Raw genomic sequence first — 12,018 nt, forward strand, 5'->3', positions numbered from 1 at the left:
GAAGGAAAAAAATCAGCTTAGTCACTGATGAGTGTAACTGTAATTACTTTTATTTGTAGCTAATTATTGCCTTATTTAAATGGTACTAACAAGCCCAGCTGAATAGCGCAGCCTAACTGCCTTTTCAAAATAAGATGTATTCAAGTCAAAATGAATACACACAGGAGTCTTGCCCCCTACCCTATTAGTGTACTTTATATTGGGATATTCTTTCTTAAAAGCCTTTAAATTTGGAGTTACACATTGAGAAGTACCTAATATTTGAGAACAAAGAACTCAATGATGTCGGTTACTTCTGACATGGAGGCCAAAGGGCAAGTATTGACCCTGGCAAGAGCTTGGCTCCAGTGAGCACTTGAGGCCTGGTCTCCATGCTTGGCTTGGATCTCTGCGCTGCCTCTAGGTCATGGGCAGCCCTGCAGCTGTGCTTCCCTGGTGGAGGCCAAAGGAGTCCAGCCTCAGGCAGGGAGGTGGGAAGATGGTCCCTTTCTCTCCCAGCAGCAGAGGCTGTCCCAGAGGAGTCACCAAGCACAGGGCCCAATGTGAGGTTGAAGCCCTGGGCCCAAAACAGGAAGCAAAAATGAAACTGGAAAACATTGGTGGAAAGGCCAGAAATCTCAAGATTGCACCAATAAGCAGATTCTTTGGCTTGATTTTTTTCCCTCTCTACCTTTCCTGGTCATTCCCTCCAGTATTATATGTGGCATTCTCTGTTGCACTCATCCTACAAGAAGGATCATGTCACTCACTGCTTTATGGAACTGCCAGAGTAAATAGTGGACACTCTGTGTCCACTTCCCCAGGCTGTGAGCCCGAGGCTCACCTGCTCTGAGGCTGGCATATCTCTCGAAGCTCTCCTGCAGGCTACTGCCTCACTTGAAATGAATACACAAAGTGCTAGGCCAGGGTCCTGGGGGGAGCAGCCCTCAGGGTGACAGCTGCCCCCATGAGCACTCAACGCAAGCCAGCATGCTCTCAGCAGTTTCTGAGCCCCTTCACCAGGTGAATGCCCACACAGAACTTCCTGGCGGAAGGTTGGCTGGGTCCCCATCAGGTACAGGTAGGTGGGCAGCAGTTGGTGCTAGTATAAGCCCAGCCGCCTCAGGGTGGGGTACTGTCATAGTGATGTTGAATGGGGAGTTGCAGCACAATGGTCTGACCTCAGAGGCCACACCTGTCCCTGCCGGGTCTGAGCCCTCTGAGCTCAGTGTCCAGAGGGCAGTACTACATTGTGGGTGGGCTGCCAGGGGTGTGGGAGGAGTTAAGGAACCACACCAGAGCATGGAATCCAGCAGGTGGCACACAATGTGGACTGGAAGAGGCAGATTCCTGCTGAGTAAGGGGCAGCTGATCAGTCTGCATGCTTGCAGGAGTTCCCATAGGCTATTTGCTGGGTAGCCCACAAGGCTTCTGAGGGGCCGTGTGGTCTGTCTTGCAGAGGTCCAGCTCCCCATCCTCACCCACAGGCACATCATCATCAGACTCCGGAGGACATCACATCAACTGGGGGGAGCAGCAGGGCCAGTGGCTGCGCAGAAGAAGGCTGGATGGCGCCATCAACAGGGTCCCAGTGGGATTCTACCAGAAGGTGTGGAAGATCCTGCAGAAGGTACGCTGGGTGCTGTGCTTCTATGGTACTTGGGAAGCCATGTGGCCAGGGAAAGGAGTCCGACCCGCCCCCCCCCCGACCCACCCCAGACTACCTGTGACGCATAGCAGCACTACCAGACAACAGACATAGACCGAGATGCACACCTCTGAGTTCAGGAGAACATGGCTGACAACTGTTGCCAAGGTGATTGTTCTGTGGGAAAACAGAATCCTCTGTCATCTGTACCCCGCAATCTGTCTCCTCTCACAGTTTGCTCCAGGGTGTTCCTGCAGCTCTTTGAGCCCCACTGAGATTGTCCTACCTCTACCATGGAACACAATTAACTCCACTTAAAAGTATCTATGCAAACCAAGATAGATTTTTTTTTCCCTAAATCTTTTCCGCACTCCTCTCCCAGGGGGAGATGAGAACAGAAATCATCCCAAGGGAAATGTACTCCAGCTCCTCTACGCAGCAACAGAACGCCATCTGTGTTTTTTTCTGTTTAAGTGCCCCTGGTCTGTAGCAAGGGCTTTGGACTGTGTCAGCACCCGAGGGCTTCCTCAGGGTGTTCACTGAGCTGAGCTGGCGGATAGAGTGGGCCCTGTGCGTGAGCACCGGGTTCTGTTACCCACTGGTGCCTTTGCAGTGGAGCCCTTTGAATCTATAGAGGTCCATGGTCCACCACTCTTCAGGAGTCTGGAATGGGGGAAGGCCGCACAGTTGCTGCCAGCTGGGGCGTGGGGAGGTGAAAATTGGCCAATTGCACTAGGCCTAGCTATTCCTAGAAAATCTCCCCGCTCTTCCTGGGGTAGCACACACTTCCGTTCAGACTCCCACTGACACGAACCAAGACACTTGTATGATGAGAAAGCAGCATGTTGTATGGAGCCCACTTGGTATTTATACACACGGGTGAGCTTGTCTGTGCATGTGCTCCAGTCCTTTGTGATTGGAGCTTATTATAGAATCTCGAAAATAGCCGCCTGCACAAGCACAGACGCATCACTTCACCAGCAGGAGCACAAAATCCTCCATCATGGCACTGAAGGGGGCCTGGCAGGTACCAGAGCCCAGATGCCAAGTCAAGGCAGAATCTCCAGGGAGCAGGACATAGCAGGCAGCACCCAAGGGCATTGCTCTCCCATGATCTGAACGATGCCTGCCCTAGAATTCTTCCATGCAAAACACAAGCCCGTGGGCAGTGAGAACACTGCTCTAAAGATAACTCTGGCAGTCTGGCGGATTCCAACCCTCGTGCAGACTGTGGGGCAGGGAAAGCTGTGTGCGCCTGCTCATGAGTGCGTGTGAGCATGTGTGGGAACAGACTCCTGACTGACTTGTGTCTTCTACCTCTAGTGCCACGGCCTCTCCATCGACGGCTATGTCCTGCCGTCCTCCACCACCCGAGAGGTAGGATGAGCAAACCCCAAATGCCAGCACATCTGTGTTCACTCTGTGGACTCTGACCACTCATGGCCTCCCCAGCTTGTTCTGTATGGACAGTCCATTTGAAGGGCTGGGCTTTTTTGGCCACCTCGCCCTCTACTGTGCCTGTTTCTTTCCCATCACTTTTTCTTCTTCTCATTTCCCTTACAGTGTATCTGGACTCCCAAGTTCTTTCGATTTGCCCCAAGCCACTTCAAATTGCCCAAGCTTCAGCTCACTTTGGCTAGACCCATTCTCTTCCAGCCACAGAACTTATTTCCTCTAGCTTTTTTTTTTTACCCTGCTCAAAGCACCATGCTTTATGCCACATGGGGCTTTCTTTTCTTCTTTTTAAAAGAAAGAAAGAGGGCTGGGATGTGGCTTAGTGTTAGAATGCTTGCCTAGCATGAATGAAGCCTTGGGTTCTATTCCTCAGTACCACATAAATAGAAAAGGCCAGAAATGGTGCTGTGGTTCAAGTGGTAGAATGCTAGCCTTGGGCAAAAGAAGCCCAGAGACAGTGCCCAGGCCCTGAGTTCAAGTCCCAGGACTGGCAGGCAAGCAATAAATTAAATAAATAAACAAATGACTCGAAATAGTCAAGGCCAACTGATTCCCAGAAAAGAGTGATGAGCCTCTTGCTTTAGTGGGTTCCTACTGCAGAATTGACACAGTAGACAGTAGGAAGGGAGGTTCTCAGCAGAGTCCAATCAGTGTTTGGACACAATTGGTTTTAGGGCTCTTTCTGTCCCATCTCTCAGTAGTGGCTTCCCTCTGGCCCCTTTGCAGATGACCCCATATGAGATCAAGTTTGCTGTCCACGTGGAATCAGTGCTGAACCATGTGTCCCAGCCTGAGTATCGGCAACTGCTGGTGGAAGCTATCATGGTACTAACTCTACTCTCTGACACCGAGATCGACAGCATTGGAGGCATTATCCAGGTGGACCAGATTGTGCATCTGGCCAATCAGCTGTTCCTGCAGGACCAGGTGGGTGTGTCTAGGTCAGCTAGCTGCGTCAAGGCAGCCAGCATAGCTGACATTCACCTCTGTTGAGGTTAGATATTGTGTCCCACAAAGTAGGGAACAATACGCTCAAACAAAGAAAATATGAAGGTAGAAAGAAGATAGAAAATGTCAAAAACTTGGTTAGGAAATGGCATTGTAGCCCCTTGGAAGATCAGATAACCTGTGGGGGTATACTTGTCAATGTAGCTTTCAGCCCAAACATGGCACTGGCTACATACATGGCCCTACGTGAAGTACTTGCCCTGTACCCCCAAAGGAAGTAAGGCAAAGAAACCATCCTTAAGCTTTCAGTCCTCAGTTTCAGACTAGAATCTGTGAGAACAGTGTCCAGAACAAAAGCAACCTCTCCCCCAGGGGGCGCTGGTTTCCTGCTGTAGGACCAGGCCCAGGCCCCACCCCTCACCCATTTGAGCTCACCATCTCCAGCTTGCAGAATCACCTGTGGTCGAAGGGTTGCCTCTGCTCATTTCTCCTCTGCCTTTCTGGCTACAGGTATCCATTGGAGCTACCGATACTCTGGAGAAAGACGAAGCCACAGGAATTTGTCATTTCTTTTATGACAGTGCTCCAAGTGGAGCTTATGGGACAATGAGTTACCTAACGAAAGCAGTGGCTTCTCATTTGCAGGAATTCCTGCCCAACTCAGGCTGCCAGATACAGTAGAGCCATGCTGCTAAATGGTCCACCCTCTCACTCTGGAACTATCCTGCTAGCCTCATTGGGAGCTCCCTTCCCCACCAGGTCCCGTGTGTCATCGCATGTTTCACTACAAATACACGCAAGGACATGGGAGCACTCAACTTGAATCCAATGTATGTTCATGCCCAAACATGGCTGGCCAATCCCCTCCCTTCCACAAGCAGCACCCTGGGATCAATGTCTAGGTTCATTTCTCAGGGATATTCGTCCCAGTGTTTGGAATTGGAAATAGCTCTCCCTATGTGAACTGAGAAGCTCACTCAAATTGGCTCTTTGAGTTTCAGAAATAGGTTGGATGAGCTAGTGACACGTCTTCACTGGAGATTTTCCAGTGGCAGTAGCTGGGCAAGCTGACCTGGATGAGGGCACATTTAATAGGTGCTGTCTGTCTTGGGAACAAACTGTTTATACCAGAAAGAGCAATTGTTTCCTGTGGAGTCTTGGCTATTTTGTGTGATGCTTTCTTCCTTAGCCTCTCATTTTATTGGTGTTAGAATGGCTGCCTCCTTGGATGGTAATTGTCTGTTGGCAGATGGATACAATTGCTCATAGTTAACTTGGACTCCTGGTGTTGCAGGATTATATCTTGAATGCCCAGGAAGTACAAGGGCTTCTCCAACCCACTCTTCCAGAATCTAGGGAAGTGGAGGATCTGACTTCTCTTAGGCAGGTAAACTGTGGCTTTAGGATTGGAGAAGGGAAGTCCCCTGAGGCCTCTCTCCAGCTCCATGCTCTGGGGCAGCATCACTTGGTGAGTCAGGAGATGACTCAGTAGAGTCAGTATGGAAATTAGTGGTGTGCTCCTACAGAAAAAATGCTTCCCTCTCAAAAACAGAGCCAGCCTGGGAACGTGAACCCATTTTACAGAGCATGCTCAGGCACTGATCATAGAGAAGTCTGGGGCTTTTGTGAGTGCCTTGATGAATGGAGTTTCTCTCCAGGTATTTTCCTCACGTGGCAGGGAAGGAACAACAGGAGAAACTGTTTCTATAAATAAATAATAAACTTTCACCTGGTGGCCAAATGCTGTATGTGTCTGGTTGGGAGTGATAGGTTACATTTGCAGGAATTCTGCCTCTGGTGTGGAAATGAAGTATTCAGTCAGTGCCTTTGTTCCTTTAAGTCAGTGGGGAGATTGGGAAGAGAAAGATGATGCTAGACCTACATTGAGGCCATGGCTGTACCTTGTGTCAAAGAGTCCACATGCTGTCCTGACCGTTTTTCTCGGGGCAGGGAGAGGCAAGGCATCTCACATTTCTGACCCTCTGGCAGCCTCACCTCACACTAAACCAGATATTTTGGAGTTGTGTCCGGGACAGGCTGGTCTGGGCCAGCAGGCATCGCTCATGTGGGACGCCATTGTCTTTCCTTCCATTTCTTACAAAGCACAAAGATCTCATTCCTGAGGTACAGAATAGAAATGTATTCACAAAACCCACAGTCTCTTAGCTTTAGTACAGAATACAAATGCATTTACAAAACCCAGAGTGTCTTAGTTTTAGCCAGAGTGGACTTAGAATTCATTGTACTTGGGACAGATCCAGAGACTGTGAGCATGTGTCTCCACAGCCACAGGCCTGGTTCGCACCTTCCCCAGGCACAAGGCTGTGGTATGCCTGGACCTGCCCATTTGCTCCTTGCCCATGTGGGAAAGGAAGAGAAACGCAGTCAGGCGGTAGCAGCCATGGGTCCAACACAACTGACCCTGTGTTTGCTGTCACGTTCCTGAGCCCCACGGGTCATAGCCTGCCATGTTTCCTACTGTTGTTCTGAGGTCTTCTTTTGAACTATCTTTAAGACATTCAGGGAATCATCTAGTTGAATTCACAGATTCCCTAGTGGATCACAGAAACGCAGGTGGTTAAGAAAGGTACAAGTCCCTAAAGTGTTGCTGCTTGGGAGAAGTTGCAGAGTGGTTAGAGCACTCCAAACCAAGCCCAGTGCTAACTCAGAACAGTTCCTGCCTGTTGATGACGAGAGAAGCCACAGCTGCTGTGTTTGGGCTCCCCCAGTGAGATGCTGACAGTGAGAGGAGCTGAAATGAACGATTCACCCAAACTTCCCAGTCATTCTTTGAAACGCACTAAAATGAGCCCTGAAAGAAGACAGGCATCAAGCTGTCAGCTTCCAAGAAAGAGAAGAGGCTTTTAGCACTGATCCCTTTAGGGAACAACCCAGGCCATGCTGTGTAGAAGAGCTGATGTTGGAGGGAGATGGTGACAGTCCTAACAGCGTCATCCCCTGGGAGGGAGTCTTGGAAGTGGGCCTGGTGGCTCCTGTGCCCTCAGTCAGGTCGGGGCTGGCTGCCCCCCTGCCGTAGGAGCCATGTGATGGGGGCTGTTTTCCTAACTTCTCCCTAGAGAAGGATAACCATTGGCTCTTTTAGGAGGAAGGGGTAGGGATATTCTGCCGAGAGGCAGAAACAGCATTTCTTACCGTGTCTTCAGTTGCAAAGGGTCTGCCTGTGCCTCCACTGTTCTCCCCACCTGTCACTGACATGAGTTCCATATCCTGGCACCAACACTGGCACTGCTTTGGTCTTGGGAAGTAAGGTGACCTCTGGGGGCTTCAGCTTGCCCATCTGCACAAAGAGAAAGACTACATACTGGTTCAGCACTTAGGGTGAGTGAACTCACCTGCCAGAAGTACTGGTTCAGGACTCAGGATGAGTGAACTCACCTGCGTCTGGTGGAAGGCAGTTGGCCAACGGTGGTCAACGTTTGCCAACAGAGGGGAAGAGTGCCTGGCTTCTCACTCGATAGAACTCTGTTGTCAGGTCACATGCAGAGTTTGCTGCTCTCCTCAGGCATGGAGAAGGAAGGGGACATGTCAGGCCTCAGCTACCTGGGTAGAAAGAATATAAATGTTCCCTGTGTAAAGAAAAGAAAGCAAGTAAGACAGATCAGAAGGTAAGAGAAACAATTTGTAGGCTGACTGATGTCATTTATTTCTGGACAAGATGACAGGAGGCTTAGCCTTCCTTCATTTAAATTGCAGTAGACTCATCTCAGTGCTGTTGACTCATTCACAAGGCTGGCAAAGAGCTTTCGTCATGTCTGCTTTGTTGTTGTCAAAGGGCACAGAAGTCTCCCTCCCTAAATGCCAGGATCTTTCAAGGTGACTTCTGAAGTTACTGTGTGCAGCTCTGCCTTTTCTGGATGTGAGAGCATCACATACCCAGAATGCCTTCTGTTCTCCTGGACAGGCCAGTGATAGCTACGACTAAGTAGAAATCACAGCAGCTCTAGCACCGTCTTAGCGCCCAGTCCCCTTGTCACCCTGAGAAAGCCACTTAGGAAAAGCCATGGCCTTGAGTTACCAAGAGACTTCTCCCAGGGATGAGAAGACTGGACCATAAGACATTTTTACAGTCTGATATTCTGTATCTGATGTTCCATCAGAACACTGCCATTTTTCTAGGAACTTATACAAAGTCTAGTCACAAATGCCTTCTTAGAAAGACTAGAATAAATGAATTCAGTGACCTCTTAAGTCATGTGATTTGACCTGCGGGCTTGCTCAATGTGTACGCTTTTCTGACAAATGGATGCATCTGAAGGCACTGTGGCCAGGCACTGTGAGGCATGCAGAAACTTGCAATGGTGTGACAGCACATGACAGAGCAGCTGTTCACTTCTCAAGACCTGTGAAGAAGGACTTTCACCACCCTGCTGAGGGAAGTCTTCATTCCTTTTGGTAGTCTGTGCACACACTCACATCTCAATCCTAAATCCTGCAGCTTTGGCCTGTTTCTCACCTGTGGTTGCTAGAACCTTCTACTTCCGGCTGGTGCTGCTGATGTGCCAAGCTGTACAAAGGGCATAGCTTTGGGTTGACCCAGCTGCATATGCAACGGGCACCCACAAGGAATGAGTAGGGTTCTGCAGTGTTTTCTAAAAGACCTTTGTAAATTCAAATCCAGGACAAACTTGCCAAGGAAAAAACCATCACAGCAGCCTTCTGGTGCCACTTAGCTACTAAGCTGCCAATGGAAGGTGTCAGGCAGGAGTGCTCCATCAGCTGAGGCCACTGCTGAGAGTTCTGCCTTCTCTGGTAAGGTGGGATCCTCCAGACAGAAACGAGGCTCAAAGGCAGAATTTCCAAATCCAAATGTCAGCTCCAGCCAGGAGTCCTGCTTTAACTCCTTTGTTCCCATCCCCCTACACTATTCTGAAAGCAGTGGGGCAGGAGCCAGGGGACACAGGAGCAAGCCCCACTTGGGCTTCACAAAGGGCAGCTCTGTGTGCTCTGGTTAGAAGCACAACTGTTGTGCTCTAGTGGCCAGATCACCACCCCTCTTGGGACACAGCCACTGACACCACGTTGCCAGCCCTGAGTTTCTGAGCACCCATCATAAAGGAGGCCAGCAAAGACAAAGGTTTCACCAATGCCCCACACATTGTTTGTGATCCCCAACCCCAGCCCCCATTCGATTTCCCTCAACCCTGAGTGAAGGCTCCGTCTGGAAGAAGATGTAAATGATTGTCATCTCTTTCCTTCTGAGCCAACTGGGAGATTTAAAAATAACGAATTGGAAGTGAATCAGAGTATAAGCCTCTCCCTGGCAGTGTGAATAATTTCCTCCAGCTGTCACCAGGGCTCCATCTCTGCCTTCTTATTTATAAGCGCTGTGGCTCAAGGGAGGCACAGCCTAGATCTAGGGCAGTGGCCCTCTTGCCTATGCCTCTCCTCTACAGCACCGCCCCCCCCCCAGCGGAGGCTGGCAAGAGTGTCCCCTGTACTCTGCCTCATTCACCCCAGCAGGCTGAGCAGGCCTGCAGAGAGCTTTGCACACAGGGCTGGATGAGGCAGGTCTTTGTGCAGGAAGGAGAGGTGCCCAGGCTAAGTCAATGCTGCTGCTGCAGGATTGGACTCAGCTGCTCTTGAGGCCTGACTCTCACGGCAAGGTCTTGGCTTTTCATCTTCTAAAGGCAGCTTCTGCAGCACCCAACGGTAGGGCCACTACTTGGTGCTCTTGGTCAAAACCTGCATGACTTGAGTTGGGCGTGGCTCCAGATCTAGTAAGGGAAAGGACACACATAAGGGCTTCACCAGAGGGAGAGGTCATACCAGAGCCCAGAGGGAATAAGGGTTTACTTGGCACATGGGCCCAATGCAGGCTTGGCAGCACACAGGACGCAGCACTGCAGGGTTTTGGGCGGGAGAAGGCCCTCTGAGCAACAGAAGCATGAACAGACAGGCAAGCTTCCAACAACCTGGTTCTTGCCAAGAAGATGCAAGGGTTTCGTGGGGTTCACCTATCAAAATCCTCCCTGGGGTGATGGGCCAGCCCACCCCATTCATCTGCAAATAGTTAGGAACTATGGAGTAGGAGCTTCTCAAGAGTGTAATATGAGGGCTGGGAAGGTGGCTCAGTGGTAGAGTGCTTGCCTTGCATGCATGAGGCCCTGAGTTCAATTTCTCAGCACCACATAAGCAGAAAAAAGCCAGAAGTAGTGCTGTGGCTCAAATGCTAAGAGTGCTAGCTTTGAGCTGAAGAGCTCAGGGATAGCACCCAGGCCCAGAGTTCAAGCCCCACGACTGACATAAAAATGTGTAATCTGTGAAAGTATGTGCTGTGTGGGATAGGACAGCTAGGTAAGGGCAAAGCCATCCTGTGTCCCCTGTAGCTCAGCACAAACCTTGGCTCCTCTGCCCATGCCTTGGGCATGGAAGGACTAAGTAGTAAGATTCATAATGTATTGAGTCAATCTGGCATAACATTCTAGTAGAGAAATGGGCAGGTAAGCCTCAGGAAATGTCAATGTCAGTGTCATGAATGGAATGACCAGAGAGGAACCAGGATGAGGCAAGACTTGGTTGAGCAGAGACCCAAGGAACTGGTGGCCTACGCCAGGCAATGCCTAGGAATAATGAGTGCTCAGCCCTGAGAACATCATTTTAGCTTTTGCCAATTCACTGGGAGATATTTGAGGAGAGAAAAGCAATTGCCATTGCCAATCTTCGCAGAGAGGTTTTTAGTTTTATTTTTATTTTGTGGTCAGTTGTAGGACTTGAACTCAGGGCCTGGGTGCTGTCCCAACTCAAAGTGAGCGCTCTACCACTTAGATACACAGAGCTACTTGCAGTTTTCTGGTGGTTAATTGGTCATGTGTCATGGACTTTCCTGCCCAGGCTGGCTTTGAATTGACACTCTCAGATCTCAGCCTCCCGAGTAGCCAGGATTACAGGTGTGAGCCACCAGTGCCCAGCTCAGTTTTAAAAGGAAGCAGGGAAATCGGGCCTTAGTGGTGGTGGACCAGAAGGGGTTTATTTTATAACACACGTGGAGGGACTGTGTAAGGGGGTATGTGAAGAAGGGAACAAGTTCATGAGGTGACAACTCCTTCCAGCTAGCCTGAGAAGCCCACAGCATCCTGGATGCTGGTTTACTGTGCTATTTAGGGGAAGAACCTGGTAGCTGGGAATGGTGGCAGCTGATGACAGGAAAGCAAGAAAGGGACTCATCCCTCCTGCATTCCCAACCCCTCAACCACCACCCTATTTCAACTCTCAAAATGCATGTGCTCCAGTTACCTTTCCAGGCCAGCCAGCAAACCATGTGGACATACACACACATACACATGCAAGTACGCAGCCATAGACCTATGCCACCCGCACACATCCCTTAATGACATAATCACTTACACTGCAGTAAAGGTAGCTTGCCAGGGACGCAGTGGCTAGCACCCATCCTTAGGCTCCATCTCCTACCTTTGCAGATGTGTTCTCTGCACAAACAGGCTGAATGTCGAAATTCCTCTTGATGAACCCAAGCATCAGCCTGTGCTTTTAGGCGGGGGCCTCAGGAAGCATGAATTAGTGGCTTTGCTGCTGAGGTCCTCCAGTGGTCTCACATTCTGTGCATAGCTCAAAGGCAGCTTCCTCTACACTGTAAATGTGCTAGGCCAAGTTTAATGTGACACCTTTCTTCTTATTGTAAAGGTGATGTAACGGGTTAGTTACATAACTCAGGTAATGAGTACATTTCTTTTTGAAGTGTCATCCCCCTCCCTCATTTTCTCCCAGTTTTTCCCTCCCTCCCCCCGCCCCCACACCGTATAGTTCATTTGCTACATAGTGTGGAGAGTGAGTTTCACTGTTAAATTAGTTCACCCTTTGTCCCTCGGTTTCTGTGCTTCCTCTTCCCAAATTTGGCAATTGGGCACAGAAATAAAAAACTGTGACAAAAGTGCTGGGAGTGGGAGAGAAGAAAAAGAACCATAAGCAGTACAATAAAAAGAAAAACTTCGTTTCCATTTCTTGGAGTT

The 12,018-nt window shown here is 49.8% G+C and overlaps 1 protein-coding gene across 2 annotated transcripts in view; it reads left to right on the forward strand.

Moving 5' to 3' along the window:
- Positions 1-4,739, forward strand: part of LOC138840454 (phosphorylase b kinase regulatory subunit alpha, liver isoform) — a 57,384-nt gene extending 52,645 nt beyond the window's left edge. The window contains exons 30-33 of one of the 2 annotated variants that reach the window (XM_070040779.1): positions 1,439-1,609; positions 2,951-3,004; positions 3,809-4,009; positions 4,541-4,739. In XM_070040779.1, the coding sequence (XP_069896880.1) occupies positions 1,439-1,609; positions 2,951-3,004; positions 3,809-4,009; positions 4,541-4,711 (597 nt within the window). In that variant the 3' untranslated portion in view covers positions 4,712-4,739. Of the gene's footprint in view, positions 1-1,438; positions 1,610-2,950; positions 3,005-3,808; positions 4,010-4,540 lie in introns of those variants that run through there. The other variant, XM_070040780.1, reaches the window with a different exon arrangement.
- The last annotated feature ends 7,279 nt before the right edge of the window (positions 4,740-12,018 follow it).

Source organism: Dipodomys merriami, unplaced genomic scaffold (genome assembly GCF_024711535.1).
Source record: "Dipodomys merriami isolate MVZ:Mamm:240054 unplaced genomic scaffold, mDipMer1.0.p SCAF_3, whole genome shotgun sequence".
Classification (NCBI taxonomy): domain Eukaryota; kingdom Metazoa; phylum Chordata; class Mammalia; order Rodentia; family Heteromyidae; genus Dipodomys; species Dipodomys merriami.